Here is a 15649-nt window from a genome sequence, read left to right on the forward strand (position 1 = left end):
TTATGCCTCAGCTATAGGCCCAAATGTGTCTCATACCCACACTCAGTCATTCAACTTTTTACCTTTTTTTTTGCTCCAGGCATCACTTTGCCAATTTGTCTTAGTAAAGGGGAAACAGATTGACAACCCGAGAAAGGTTGTCCTCAAGAAATCACATCAAGACTGAGGGTCATCTCCTGATGACAACAACGTACCAACAATCAGTGGAACTATTTAGCAGATAGGTGGGAAATTCCATAATTGGAATCCATCCAGTTATGAAGCACTTGGGGCCAGCCATCCTCATTGATCAGTTAGCCTTGCAGAGGTCCCAGTTAACAGTATCATATGGACAGAGATAATTTCATCATGGGAGAGAGCTAGCCCTGCTTATCCAGATCACCTCATAGTTCTTTAGAGGCAAAGGTGATGTTCAACATGTTAAATCAGAGCTTACTTGGTGACCCCATGCTTGCCATGGAGGTCATGAAATTCTGAACTTACCAGACTAAAATCCAAGAGCATGAAAACTAAAGTCCCCTGACACAGAAATTTGGGTGATTCCAACATCAGCCCTGATATTAGATACAGCACCTATAGGTTCCCCTTCTTGTCTCTACAGCCCACTGTATCACAGAAGTAAAATATCCTACCACTGCAAAAGCACAGTGCCTTGTTGCAGGTGTGATATCTTTATAAATCAAGTACACAGACACACACCACCTTTGCTATCAAGGCTACTGTAGGACCTCAAGGTTAGGAAGGTAGATCTCAGGGTGATAAAATAGTAACTGATCTAGTCCAATCAGGTTTCAATAATACAAGTCCATCCATTCATCAACTATTAAGCTGATACTCTTTTTACAGACTGACTCGATATTTACCTTCAGCAGTTTTAGGTCAAGATCTCCAGTAATTTGACAACCAGGTCTTGGGTTCAGGGCCAACAAGCCAGGAGTGGAAATCAACACCAAATTATCAATTCTTCTTCACCAGGTATAGCACACTTGCCTCATCTCCCAGTTGGGATTATCTTGGCAAATTCAGGGTTAAATCTATTCCCTGCATTTCCAAGGGGAAATAGCTATCTCACAATCTCACCAATCAACTGGGTGGCCAACAATCTAGTGATCTGTTAGACCCTTGACTCATTGTTCCACATATCCTCTTTTCATTCCAGTATCCTAAAAATCACAACATTAGGAAAAAGCCAAACACAGCAACCTCTTACAGTGCCCACCATTCAAGAGCCTCATCTCTGACCTACATTTTTACCTTAGGTTAGGCATCCCTCAGACTTTTAGGAAGCCAAATAAAGCTAGAGTCCAACTTGCACCCCTTGAGCTCCTTCTTCACAGTTGGTACAACCAACTTAGAGATGCTGATATTACTGGAGGCTCCCAGTCAGGTGTGAATCAAGGCCTCATATTCTGGACCTTTGTGTTAGATTAATCCCTACTCATCTGCTAGACTGACCTCTGTCTTCCTTTTGTGCCTTCCATTCAGCCTTTAGCTCCAGCTGAATGGAGCAATGGCAGCTATTGATTTGCATCCCGTCACTGCAGCCTCCATTGCCATTCTAGACCTAAGCATAGCTCACATGCCAGTTCCTGGACTTCATTTCATTTTGCCACCACACCAGAGAGCTAACTCAGCTGGCAGTCAGCCTTTTTAACAACCAGTAGACAAGATTTTTTTATTTTATTTTTTTTATTTTAATTCCATTTATATCCCGCCCTTCTCTGAAGACTCAGGGTGGCTTACAAGCTTAGCAGTAGCCTTCGTTCTATGTATGTGCCTGCTTATTAGGGCTTTCACACCCCTCCCAAGCGGCATTATTACAAAGTCAGCTTATTGCCCCCAACAATCTGGGTCCTCAAGATGACCTTCCAGGTTAGAAAATCCTTCAGAGAAAGAAATCTTCCACCATTTCTTCACAGCTTCCAAAATACTTGAACAAAACAGTGCCATTCATTTCCACAGTCACTTCAGCCATTGCTTGTTTATATCATATCTCTAAATCTCTTACTATTTCTTCAAAATATTATTGCCCTGACAACCTACTAAAATAATCCACCCTTTATAATTAAAAATTAGTAGCATTTAATCATAACTATCATGTAGCTGAATGTAAGTCAAAAATTAATTCTGCTGATTCCTAATAATTCTTGGAATATATTTGATTTCATAAATTATAATCAGTCATTCCGCACAGTACCTGCTCTGTAACACAATATTGTTGAATCATTTGCAAGTGCTATTCAGGCATTAATAAAATACATTTGGTTAATCTGTGCTTTAGAAAAATACATAAACAGATTTAAGGTAACTATGGAAAACCACTCAGTGCAATTGAAGGGAAGAGATTATTTAATACATCTGATTTGACAAACAGGATCCACATTCAGAGACAGGTGTATAGAACTGCTTATTTTGTGTCATGTCCTGCCTTCTAATCACGAATATTATTTGTTTTTTAGAATTGTTACTAACTTGTATCAGCAATGTATACTAAAGAATCAACTTTTTATTTTCTATGTTGTTTTGGAAATACAATATATATCTCTGCCTCTTTTGCTTTATATAGATTTCATTTACCAAATCACTCAGCTAGATGCCTCACTGAGTTTTCAGCATATAATAATTTGAAAGAGCTAAACTGCAGTCTATATTCTTGATTTCATAATTAAAGAATTTTGATATGTATCTTTAAAAATAGATGACCGGAAAATCTTTGTTTTGTCAGTGAAGTGAAAGCCTCTTAACCAAATTGCTGAAGATAGTCTGAAACATTACCAGATTTTCCCCATTTTAAGACAGGGCTGGACAAGGTACTATTCAGAATAAAGACTAAAAGCTGCTTCCTGCCTGGGCATACAGAAAGATGTTGGGGTGGGACTTAAACAGTAAGATTTGGTTCTTCCTCTAGTTCCCTCCCACTCACTTTAATTCTGTGCAAGATGAACAGAGATAAGTAGGTTTTACTGCTTATTTCTTTATTCAAGTTGTAGGCCATCCTGCCCTGTATCAAGACAGCCTATTGCCCTTGTGGCGCAGTGGTTAGAATGCAGTACTGCAGGCTACTTCTGCTGATTGCCGACTGCCAGCAGTTTGGCAGTTTGAGTCTCACTGGTTCAAGGTTGACTCAGCCTTCCATCCTTCCGAAGTCAGTAAAAGAAAGGACCCAGATTGTTGGGGGCAACATACTGACTCTGTAAACTGCTTAGAGAAGGCTGTAAAGCACTGTGAAGTAGTATATAAGTCTAAGTGCTTGGTATTGCTATAATAAAAATATTAATAAAATATAGATGATACAAATAAGATCCCATTCTAACCACAACCAAAAGAAAAAAATGCAGAGGTTCTACCATCCTTCAACCAAATTCTGGGGAAGGAACCATGTTTTCAAAGCTTTTTTAAACAGTCAGTATAAATTACAGGATGGATGGTATTCCAGGGGGCAGATGCTGCAATTGAGAAGACATTTGCCATTGGTCATACAGTATGAAGTGGGGAGTCTGTACTTCCTATGTTGTTCTGCATGAACTGCTTGAGTAAAATGTGGAATGACCAAAATATAGATGCCACTTGGTGATAGAAACTAGAATGCCTGCAAAGGCAAACTATTGCTTGATCTCAACACCTTTTATCTTCCCCTGTAAGGTAAGTGCTCCATTTGGGAGGTGAGGGGCATAGATTGGGGAAATGGGGTCTCATTCAAGTCCCTGTGTTCCAGATAAGGCTTATCCCTGCTTCAAAGAAATGTGCAGGCCCAACCTACTTGTGATGCTTTCTTCTATACGTGACAATTCTGTACTTTCAAAGCACAGGGCAGCCAAATTATGTCTAAGGCAGTATTACAATTGTAAACATCAAAATTGCCATTTAAATAGAAAATATTGGCTTCCAAAAGATATCTATTTTTGCAATCATATGCTCACTTGTATAATATGTGTGTGTGCGTATGTATGTATATGCATATCTATATGTGTGTGTGTGTGTGTGTGTGTGTGTATTTAAATGTTCAATATTTCAAAATTCCTCTGTGTTTTATCATGGTATTAGTGATTTCCAAAAGGTGAAGTCAAACATTAGGATTGAGGTATGCATCCATATGTTAGGAATGTCATATGCATCTATTTTAGTAAGCATATTGAAAAAAGGAATCTCAATGTTAGCTCTCTATTTAAGTCTAATAATAGCCTCAGTGAACTGTTGTATTGGTGGTAGTATAAATGCCAACTAGAGAATCAGGAATGTTATTGGCATGATTTTCTTTTAAGAATTATTTATATAATTATTTGGGGCCTATGGGTGGATGGTGATTATGGACCTTCATATGCAGATGCCACATGTTGAGGCAGGTTTTTACAGAGGCTGGTGTGCTGAAGTAAACATTTCTTATAGTAATTATATTCTCCACTCCTTTCTTTGTATTTCTAGAGCAATTGAGAAGCTTAGTGGTCACCAGTTTGAGAACTATTCCTTCAAGATTTCCTACATCCCAGACGACGAGGTGAGCTCCCCTCAGCCCTCTCAGCGATCCCGTCGTGGGGGCCACTCTTCCAGGGAGCAGGGCCCCTCCCCTGGGGGTTCCTCGCAGCCCAAACAACTCGATTTCCCACTACGGATCCTGGTACCCACGCAATTTGTTGGTGCCATCATAGGAAAGGAGGGCTTGACCATAAAGAACCTTACTAAGCAAACCCAGTCCAAGTAAGTATCACAGATGGTTTCATTTCCTTCTATAGAGGTTGTTTGTAGCCTTTGTGTCCCTAGCTTGTGATCTTTGGACCGATTGAGCTGTGAGCTCGTATGTGCATTACATGACAAAAGCTTGTTATCTTGTGTAAAAGCCTTTTAACTCACTGTTGATGTGTTTTGTACAAATTCTTAGGAATGTTTTAATAGTTACTGTAGTCCTACTAATATTTATCCTTCACTCATCTTGTTTTTCAATAGGTATTATCTATCTGTTCTGAGATATTACTGTAACCCAGCACTTTTTCCACATTCCAGATATTTTTTTCTGCTCCTTTTCAGCCACCTCTGAATGATTTCTACTATTCAAAGAGAAATACTTTCAGCCAACTGAGGAGATTGAAAATATGCTTTCCATTTTGTCATAAATAGTATAAAATATTGTGGAATCACTATTTGATCCTTCATCTCCGTGTTAGCTTTCTAATTAAGTCTAACAATATCTTCAGTGATCTGTTGCTTTGGAGGCAGTACATATAGGACATGACTTTAGGAGTTACTTTCTTATCTGTATTTGAGTATTAATTGGGAACATTTACCTCCTTAACCACATTTTGCATTATAATGCTTGGTGTGTTACTGAAGGCAAATCGTATGCATGAAATAATAATGCCATTTATTTACTTAATATTTGTAGGCCACCCTAAAAAGAAAACCTTCCCAAGCTCTACCTCCTTGAGTAGAGCAAGGAGGAATTGCAATCACTGTATTCTGTAATGCTTCGTATCTGATATTGCATTGGTTATGTATATAGTACTGTTGAGATTAGAGCTGAAATTTTATATGATTCTCTTAGGTAATTATTTTCCTAAAAATACTGCAAATGATACTTTAGCTAAAGAATGAATTTTTATTCATTTTCTGTTGTTTCCACTATTTTACAAAATGAATTTGTGCCTAGACCACAGGATTGCGCCCATTCTCCCCTTTAGACATTCATTTCACCTTCAAAATAAATGTATGGTTTTTGATACAATGTTTGCCTAGTGCAAATGTAAAATGATGGTCTAGTGTTTTTTAGATTGAAACAATATGATGATAGCTAGAAGTGCTTGGACTTACAGATATCAGACCATATATCTTTAGGCTTCTCTGTCAGCCATATTCCCTGAAAGATCAACTGATTAGAAGGCTAGGTATTTTTTGGAGATATCGTGTTTCCCCGAAAATAAGACCTACCCTGAAAATAAGACCTAGCTTGATTTTTGGGGGTGGGCCTAATGTAAGCCCTACCCTGAAAATAAGCCCTACTTAAAACCTTACCCACTCAGCCCCACCGTCTTGTTTTTGGCAGGCAGGATCACGTGCCTCTCCCCCCCTCTTCTGCCTATGCCTGTTGCTTATGTCACCGCTACGAGTTGGCCTGAATGTTAAGAGAGCACGGGGTGGAGGCAAGCATAGGCTGCATTTTTGTATCCCTGCCCTGGATCGGGTAATCCAGCAGTCGGGCAGGGGTGGGGCTGGCTGGCGCGTCAACCATCAGTTTCTTTCTCTCACCCTCCCCCTGAAGCAGCCTCCAGAGGTGGTCTGCACTGCCCCGCAGGCTTTGCCGGCTTTCTCTTCCTCTGTGGAAGAGCGGGAAAGAAAGCTGGGCGTCCTGAGATGTCTGGGAGGTGACTCAGGTTTCACTTGATGGAAGGAAGGAAGGTCTTTGAAGCTGCCTTTTCATTTACCTTCATCATCTTCTCCAAGAAGCTTCTTCAGCTCTGAAACATCTTTGAAACTTCTTCAAAGAAAAACAAGGAAGTCCAGTTGCTTTGTAAAAAAAGCATCTTTGAGATAACCATGACCTGGATGACTGAGAATCTCCATAGACAAGTAGCTGTGTATTCTTTATTCCCCTTCATGTACCCTAGATTCCATTTAAACAAATTACTTTTTCTGAACTTGAAAATAGAGCAAGCTTCTGTGGACAACTGATGCAAATCATTAAATGCTATTCAAATATAATAATAATAATAAAATATGATTTGTCATGAATCAGGAAGTCAAAGTGCAGGAAGGAGCACACAAATTCACACCATTACAAAGCAATGGTTTTGGACTAACGTGAACAAATTGTATTTGATTCCAAAGTCTTAATACCTCCCTTGCATTAGCCTTCAAAGCAAATTAATAGTTTTGTCTATCCTTGTAATACTGTTTTTTTTTATTTGCCTGTTTTATCAAGGTGTCAACTTAGGCACCATCCTCTGATCCCTAGCAGATTTTCTTTGTATGCACTCTGTTGCTGCAGGGTAGACATTCATCGGAAAGAAAATGCTGGTGCTGCTGAGAAACCAATAACCATTCATGCTACCCCTGAAGGGTGTTCGGAAGCATGTCGCATGATACTTGATATTATGCAGAAGGAAGCTGAAGAAACAAAATCGTAAGTTGTCAGGGAAGGTGGGAAATGAAAATGTTTCTTTTTAAAAAAATATGCAGGAGGAAGGTGATCTCTAGAACTGTAAATAGCAAACAACATTTATATGAAACCAGTTATCAAAACTATATACACAAAACTGTAAGGAGTATAGACTTTCTTTCCCATTCTTGTGTTGTAGCCTTACTGGATAATCTTTGTGAATATTTTACTTAGCTACAGGAGAAACAAAAGCTCTGAAGAAAACCAGAAAAAATGCAGCCTAAAATTAACCAGAAAGGGAATACAATTTTGGTATAGGATATACTCAAAAAGAATTCGGTTAGCATATTTTTGATAGTTAATAAATTGATATTCCTTTCCTGTTTGGACAGGATGATCTGGCCTGCTCTTCATAACGTTCCACCTATCAGGGACATTTATTTGCTATAAAGCATGAGGTTTAAATCACCAGCATTTTAAATTAAATTATTTTGGAATCCTGAATATCATAAAACTGGAAACCACTTTCAGATGGGGACGAGAAACAAAGTCCTTATCTATCAGAGAATAATACTGTTGGGAAGGATTGCATCTGTATGAGGTAATGAATACACATGTACTTGAATGCACTTAAAGATGCATGCAGACAGATTGGTTGAACAGTAAATAAAGGCTTTCACCCATGATTAGGCAAAAAGGCTCATTTGTGTATCTGTTATACATACATGACATGGGAAAGATCTTGCTGGAGCAGAGAATTTCTGGTTATGTAGAAATTGCTGCCAGTGTATCACTGTAAAGCAATTAAATAAAACTGCCTTTGTAATATGTTGCCGCTCTCTTCCCCGCTCTTATCTTTTTGGCCATTTTTGTCTTGAATGTTACATGGTTTTTCTACTATTTTTATTGTTTTTACTGTTGTTTGTGGGCCACTGCATAAGATGGGCAGTTCTATAAATATTTTCAAAAATTAATAGATTAATCAATACAAATTTAGCTAAGACTAGAGGTGATATTGGAGGAAGAAGCTACTGGGAGTCAAGTAAATAGTTGACAAGTTATAATCATAAGCTAAGTAGATCTCAACAATTGCAAAGTAAAACTTAAATATCTCTAAGATTGTGATAAAGGTACCTCCAAAGAGTAAAGATGTGTGCCCACGTTCTTTTACTACAAGCTTGTTACTTTATTCAGTATAGAGAAGTGCTAATGTAAGTTGAATAGTAAATCCCATTATCTTACTCTTGTTTTTAAACTGTGCACCATTGACTGTATTCACCGTATATTCCATTGACTCAATATGAAGTGCTTTTAATTCTGTTTGTAACCAGCCATACGCTAAATAAATCCACTGAGTCAAATTACTATAATAAACAGAAGAGTTCCAACATCAGGAAAATTTTTGTGGGTTGGAGTAATACCAAATCTATAACTCCCTAGAACAGTGATGGCGAACCTTTTAGAGACCAAGTGCCCAAACTGCAACCCAGAACCCACTTTTATCGTTGGGTGCTGGGTGGGCATGGCCCATTGGGTGGGCGTGGTGTTGGGTGGGCGTGGCTGCAGTGGTTATGGCAGACTGGGTGGGACTAAAAAGTTCAATCAATCAATTCCAATTTTGCAAGATCTTTTTTTTCCCCGGGAGAAGTTGAAATTGATTGATTGATTGAAACTCTTTTTTTTTGCACACGGCGGTGGAAGCCTAAAGCGAAAAGGTTTTATAAAACCCAGTTGAAGGCCTAGGACTGGGGCAACAGTGCATGTGCCCACAGAGAGGGCTCTGTGTGCCACAGATTCGCCACCATGGCCCTAGAAGAACACATCCCCAACCTATCAGAAATAGTGCCATAAAAACAGAATAAAAACACAAGTTAAGATAGGCAAGAAAATGGTAAGGGAGCACCTGTCCAGCCTAGATGAGTTCAAATCACCAGGACCAGATGGATTACACCCCAAGGTTCTCAAGGAATTGGCGGATGTGATCTCAGAACCACTGAACTATATTTTTCAAAGATCCTGGAGCACTGGGGAACTACCAGAGGACTGGAAAAGAGCTGATGTAGTTCCTATCTTCAAAAAAGGGAAAAATGGATCCAGGAAATTACTGACCTCAATACCTGGGAAGATTCTGGAAAAGATAATCAAACAATGAATCAGCGAACATCTAGAGGCAAACAAAATCATTACTAAAAGCCAACATGGGTTTGTCAAAACAGATCATGCCAGACAAATCTTATTGCATTCTTTGACCAAGTGACAACATTAGTGGATCAGAGGAATGCTGTGGATATAATTTACTTGGACTTCAGTAAGGCATTTGATAAAGTAGATCACAACCTACTACTTGATAAGATATAAAAATGTGGGTTAGACAGCACCACCACCAGATGGATTTGTAGCTGGCTGACTGGCCATACTCAGCGTGTTGTCCTCAATGGAACCGCATCTACATGGAGGGAAGTGTGTAGTGGGGTGCCCCAGGGTTCTGTTCTGGGCCCAGTGCTCTTCAACATCTTCATCAACGATTTGGATAAGGGGATAGATGGGGAACTCATCCAACACTCCATAAGACAGGCTTAAGATACAGGAGGATCTGGACAGACTTGAACACTGGGCGCTATCTAACAAAATGAAATTCAATGGTGAAAAAAGTAAGGTTCTACATTTAGGCAAGAAAAACCAAATGTACAGGTATAGTATATAGGGGGCACTTTGCTCAATAGTAGTAACTGAGAGGGATCTCGGAGTCCTAGTGGACAATCACTTAAATATGAGCCAGCAGTGTGCTGCAGCTGCCAAAAAAGCCAACACAGTGCTAGGCTGCAGTAACAGTGGGATAGAATCAAGATCACGTGAAGTATTAATACCACTTTACAATGCCTTGGTAAGGCCACACTTGGAATACTGCATCCAGTTTTGGTCACCACGATGTAAAAAAGATGTTGAGACTCTAGAAAGAGTACAGAGAAGAGCAACAAAAATGATTAGGGGACTGGAGGCTAAACCATATAGGGAACGGTTGCTGGAATTGGGTATGTGTAGTTTAATGAAGAGAGGGGTGAGAGGTGACATGATAGCAGTGTTCCAATATCTCAGGGGCTGCCACAAAGAAGAGGGAGTCAAGCTATTCTTCAAAGCGCCCAAAAGCAGGACAAGAAGCAACGGATGGAAACTAGTGAAGGAGAGAAGCAACCTAGAACTAAGGAGAAACTTCCTGACAGTTAGAACAATTAACCAGTGGAACAACCTGCCTCCAGAAGTGGTGAATGCTCCAACACTGGAAGTTTTTAAGAAGAGACTGGACAGCCATTTGTCTGAAATGGTATAGGGTTTCCTGCCTGAGCAGGGGGTTGGACTAGATGACCTCCAAGGTCCCTTCCAACTTTACTATTATGATTATGATTAATTTTTAAAGTCTGTCTCAGACAACCTCCTGCTTCCCAACAACATGACTTTCTTGTAGTAAAATTGCTTATTGATACTATTCTGCTATTAACTAATTGCAGAATATACAGGTTAGTTTTTAGAAAACTGATTTTTCATGCCGTGAAGTCTAACTATTCTGACTCCAACTGTTGTTTAATGATGTATCCCCTTGCTGAGACCCCTGTGCCTGGCCTGTATAAGTGGATACTATCACTGCTAACAGCCTTTGCCAGATAGCAGAACTCATGAAATTACCTTTTTATCATCCACAAGGACCTTTATTTGCGTGCAGAGAAGATTACAGCAGACAAGATGTAGTAGATGATGAAATGGACGGTATTTCAAAGTCAAAGACAGTAGAATTCCTACAGCCTGCAATCCATATGTGTGTGCCATATCTGCAAGCAAGCTCAGTGCAATCCGCCATCTTGTGAAAGCACATGGTCGCACAAGCTTACTGCACATCTCCTGTGTATGCTGAAAACTGTTTCTGTACATTGGACTGTGTTATAAACCCTGTCTAAGCTGCAATTCGTCTTCTTAAAGAGACAGCACACTAACAGTAGATTCCCCTTCCTCGGTTTACAGTATTGGGTGATGGTGGTGATGGAACATCCAGCACTATTTTTTCCTCAAAAATCTGGTTGGGAAATTTTTGGAAGTGCATTTCCCTATGTTTCTTTGACCTTTTGTATGTTTTTTATACTCCTCAGGGCTGAAGATATTCCTTTGAAAATCTTAGCACACAACAGCTTGGTTGGAAGATTGATTGGCAAAGAAGGAAGAAACTTGAAGAAAATTGAGCAAGATACAGGGACCAAAATCACTATTTCTCCGTGAGTACCAGTGAATGTTGCTGCCATCAGGCAAGACCAGCCTTCCCCAACCTAACACCCTGCAGGTACGTTGGACTTTTAACACCCATTCTCCCCATGCAAGACATCAAATAACTGTGTTAGCTGGGGATGATGGAAGCTGTAGTCCAGCACTTTTAGGGGACACCTGGTTGGGAAAAGCTGGACGCAACTCTTACTTCTTAGTCTTGTGCATGGTGCATTCTAGATCCATGGCTTGCTCACCCTCCTTCTAAGCAGAATTCACATGTACTGCCTTAGCTACTTGAGAGAGAGACATCTAGATTTCATTGAGCCCAGAAACATTGTAGATTTATAGTGCTAATGTTTAACTGAGTTGTAAATTTGCATGGCATATTTAATTCTGTTTGCCACCCAGAGTCCTATTAGTACACAAATGGCTATATAAATTTTAATAATTTATAAAACCCATCAGCTTTTAAATAAAAAATAAAATAGATAATATGTCAGTAAAACACCACATGTTTATGTGGCTTGAAAAAATGAATGAAACAGGGAAATACCCTTAAAGGAAGGAACATAATAGCACTATAATTCTATAGTACTAATTTATTTATAGGAATGAGGGCTTGCTTTCCAACAGCCATTGTCTTCCTGCCTTTGTCTCATCACTGTCTCCAATCATCCACCCATCCACCAATCTGTCTACTTACCTCTCTGTAATGAAGTAGTTAGTGCTAATTAAAATGACTGAAAATAATAAAACTAGACTGATAATCTTTACAATGGGAAGTATTTTACAGCAGATGTATGCTAAATGATTCCCTTTCTTCAACACACAATGTCACTGTTTCTGGTTTGGGAACAGTACAAAGTTCATCTAAAAAAACCCAGTGATTTATTAATACAATAAGTAGTCTAGGAACCTGTCTTTTTTGCACATGGAATTTCTCAAAAGCTTTAGTTCACAAGCAACTCTACCATTCAGTGTGATTCAAGCAGTCAGAAATTAAAGACCTCAAAGTATAAAGTCAAGCACTTAATAAAATTATTGGTGGCTTGTAGATCCCAACTTTAACTCTTCCATTCATTGTTGCCTTCTGCCTAAATAGGGTGTTTTCCTAATTTGTTGGGTTTCACCCACCAGCAATATAATTTAACTGCTTAGGTTTTATTTAAAAAGGCTCATTCTGACAATCTTGCCCTATTGACCACATTTTAGAGCTAGCTATAAATCTTTTTTTAATTGAAAGGATATTCATCTGTTATTTTGTGGTTGTTCAGTTTGCAGGATTTAACAATTTATAACCCTGAAAGAACCATAACTGTGAAGGGTAATATTGAGGCCTGTACCAATGCTGAAGTAGAGATAATGAACAAACTGCGGGAAGCCTATGAGAATGACGTGGTAGCAATCAATGTAAGTTCCTGTCCTAGTGTATGTGTATTTTCTTTGTCAAAGCCAAATAATTACAAATCATATATGAAGTCTAATAAAGACAGAAGTGAACCTCCGATGCTCCAGAACTTGCTAAATAAAAGTCCTGTAGCCTAATCTTTTTCCCCTCTCCATCAGATTATATTGTTTATTCCATTTTTCCTTGTGTTTCTTTCTAGCAACAAGCCAATCTCATCCCTGGACTTAATCTCAATGCATTGGGCATCTTCTCAACAGGTTTATCCATGCTTCCTTCAGGAGCTGCAGCCCGCAGACCTGCTATTACTGCTCCCTACAACCCCTTTGCTGTAAGTAGACACACATGTCCATCTGTAAATATAACCCACAACATGGTTCCCAAATTGCTAGTAGGTATACAGACCTGTGCCTTGGAAGATTGCCAAGCTCCCTGTCCCAGATTGACTTTTTTACATACATACATACATACATTTATTTTAAAAACCCATTTTTAATAAAGCAAGTTCAGTATCATCTTTGCTTCTGAAAGTAGTTCTGGGCTCCAGAAGGGCCCCATAGGCAATCTTAGAAAATAAACTTATTATGTGGCTGTACCTCAGTGTTTATTTGGAAGGGTACCTATCTGCCAATACCCCTTTTCTATAAGAATCTCAAATGCTTAGGCTGGTTGCTGATATGCTGTCCTTCAGTTCTTGTTAGGAACTAAGGGTTATAATAGTATTGGGCTTTCCTCCTTTGGCTGTGTATAAGAACATGTTTTAATCTGTAAGGGAATGTCAGCTTTGTACTACATACTATCTTTACACAATTGTAATCTCCAATTGTAATTGGAGAGAAACATCAAATTCAGTTGCAACAGACTAGAAATAAGATTTTCGCACACGTTAGTAATAAAGTTCCATCTCTCAGATTATTTCCAATCTAGTGGAGAGGACTTTCAAACAAAGATAAAATGACATATTTCTTTAGTACCTCTCTTTGAAAGCCAACTATCATGGGAGAATTTGCCTTTTGTGGCTGAGTGTCTTTTGAGTGTGCATTCTTTTGTAGAGGAAGGGTTGCTGGATACTTTTTGATTTGCATGAGCTTAATTTTGAAAACAAAACATATAAAATCTTCTTTATAGATCTGTGACTACATTTGGGAAATGTATATTCTTATTTGGTTATCAGTATGTCATTCCATGCAAAGTAGTATGATTTTCATCATCCATTTCTGGTTCTCCTATGCTAAAGTCACTGTTCCTTTCTTATACTGGCCTCCAGAATATACTGAGGTAATGGTACAGTTGCTTGGTGGTGGAGCACATGTTTTGTATATACATAGGATTCCAAGGGATCCCCAATGAAAAAGGGATCTTAGACAGATCTTGGAGAGCTACTGCTACCACTGATGGGCCAGTGGTTTGATTCAGAATAAGACTGATTCATATGTTATTTAATTTTAAAAGCTTGTACAATGATTCACAACTATGACAATAATAACCAAAATTACAGAGAACTCAAGTCAGTGAAACAATAAAGTAGTAAGGTAAAGGTTCCCCCGCACATGTGTGCTAGTCGTTTCCAACTCTAGGGGCCGGTGCTCATCTCCGTTTCAAAGCCGAAGAGCCAGCGCTTGTCCGAGGACGTCTCCGTGGTCATGTGGCCGGCATGACTAGACACCAAAGGCGCACGGAACGCTGTTACCTTCCCACCGGAGTGGTCCCTATTTTTCTACTTGCATTTTTACATGCTTTCAAACTGCTAGGTTGGCAGAAGCTGGGACGGGTAACAGGCACTCACTCTGTTACGCGGCACTCAGGATTCGACCCGCCAAACTGCCGATCTTCTGATCAACAAGCTCAGCATTCTAACCCACTGAGCCACCGCGTCCCACAATAAAGTAGTACAAATATGCAATTATAAAAATAAATCAATATATGAGACAATAGAAGCCATTTAATGGATCTTAAGCAATTGCACATAAAATCAGAACTACATTATCTTTTGGTTGGTTTCAGGCATACAATAGAAAGAAATAGTTTCTGGAGGTGTTGAGGAAGCTCAGTTTGTTACAGAGGCCAGTTTTGTAAGATGCAAAAAGGCTTTTTTTGCAAGAACCTAAAGGAATAGGTTCTCAAGAGGTTTTTGGGGTTCAGTCCACTATCTCTCCAAAAAGCCCCTCACGTACATTTTCTTGGTACACCCTTGGCTTCTGGCCTGTCCTCACTGACTGTCACTTTTTTTCCTGCCGTAGAGCCAAGCAGCATACCTTTTGGGCCTTAATGGAGCCTCGCTGACAGGCACATATCCCCATCTGCACTCCGTAAGTGCGTTACCCTCTTCCGTCTGGATGCCACCCTTTCATGCACCTTGCTTTGTATCATGCCCGCCTTTTGCTTTGCAGGCTTTGAGGCTGCCTTCAGATGATTCTGCATTGTAGCAGTTTTCTAAACATTGATTCACCCAGTCCTGTTTAGAGAAAGTAATTTAGCTGTGCGATAAAGCTAAGCAGACCTTCTCTGTCCTTGCATGTAGTATTTGCTTTACACATTTTGCTTACAGTTGGAAGTACCTACACCAACTGCTGCACTTTGTGTCTCAATGGGCGATTCGCCAGTCAAGATCAAGTATAGAAGCACAGTGGTCTCATAATAATTGTTGGAAATAGTTTTCCTCAGGACAAATAGCAAATCACTATTTATCATGTCTCAGAATCAATTTTGCTACTTTGATAATGTTTTACCATGTGAACATATAAAGCTGCCTTGTACTGTCAGCTATTGGCCTTAATCCAGTGTTACCTACTTTAATTGGTAGTGGCTCTCCAAGGTTATGGAAAAATTCTGTGAGACCCATAATGGCAGGGATTGAACCTGGGTTTTTCTGCATGTTATATTATGTACACTACTGCTTGTTTATG

At 39.4% G+C, this 15649-nt stretch overlaps 1 protein-coding gene across 4 annotated transcripts in view; it reads left to right on the top strand.

The window, feature by feature from the left end:
- Window positions 1-15649, top strand: part of IGF2BP2 (insulin like growth factor 2 mRNA binding protein 2) — a 78435-nt gene that overhangs the window by 51191 nt on the left and 11595 nt on the right. For 3 of the 4 annotated variants that reach the window (XM_083363728.1, XM_083363730.1, XM_083363727.1), the window contains 6 exons: window positions 4423-4695; window positions 6977-7111; window positions 11227-11349; window positions 12613-12748; window positions 12946-13074; window positions 14984-15052. In XM_083363728.1, the coding sequence (XP_083219854.1) occupies window positions 4423-4695; window positions 6977-7111; window positions 11227-11349; window positions 12613-12748; window positions 12946-13074; window positions 14984-15052 (865 nt within the window). The remainder of the gene's footprint in view (window positions 1-4422; window positions 4696-6976; window positions 7112-11226; window positions 11350-12612; window positions 12749-12945; window positions 13075-14983; window positions 15053-15649) is intronic. The other variant, XM_083363729.1, reaches the window with a different exon arrangement.

The sequence above is a fragment of the Vipera ursinii genome (genome assembly GCF_947247035.1).
Source record: "Vipera ursinii genome assembly, chromosome: 5".
NCBI lineage: Eukaryota > Metazoa > Chordata > Lepidosauria > Squamata > Viperidae > Vipera > Vipera ursinii.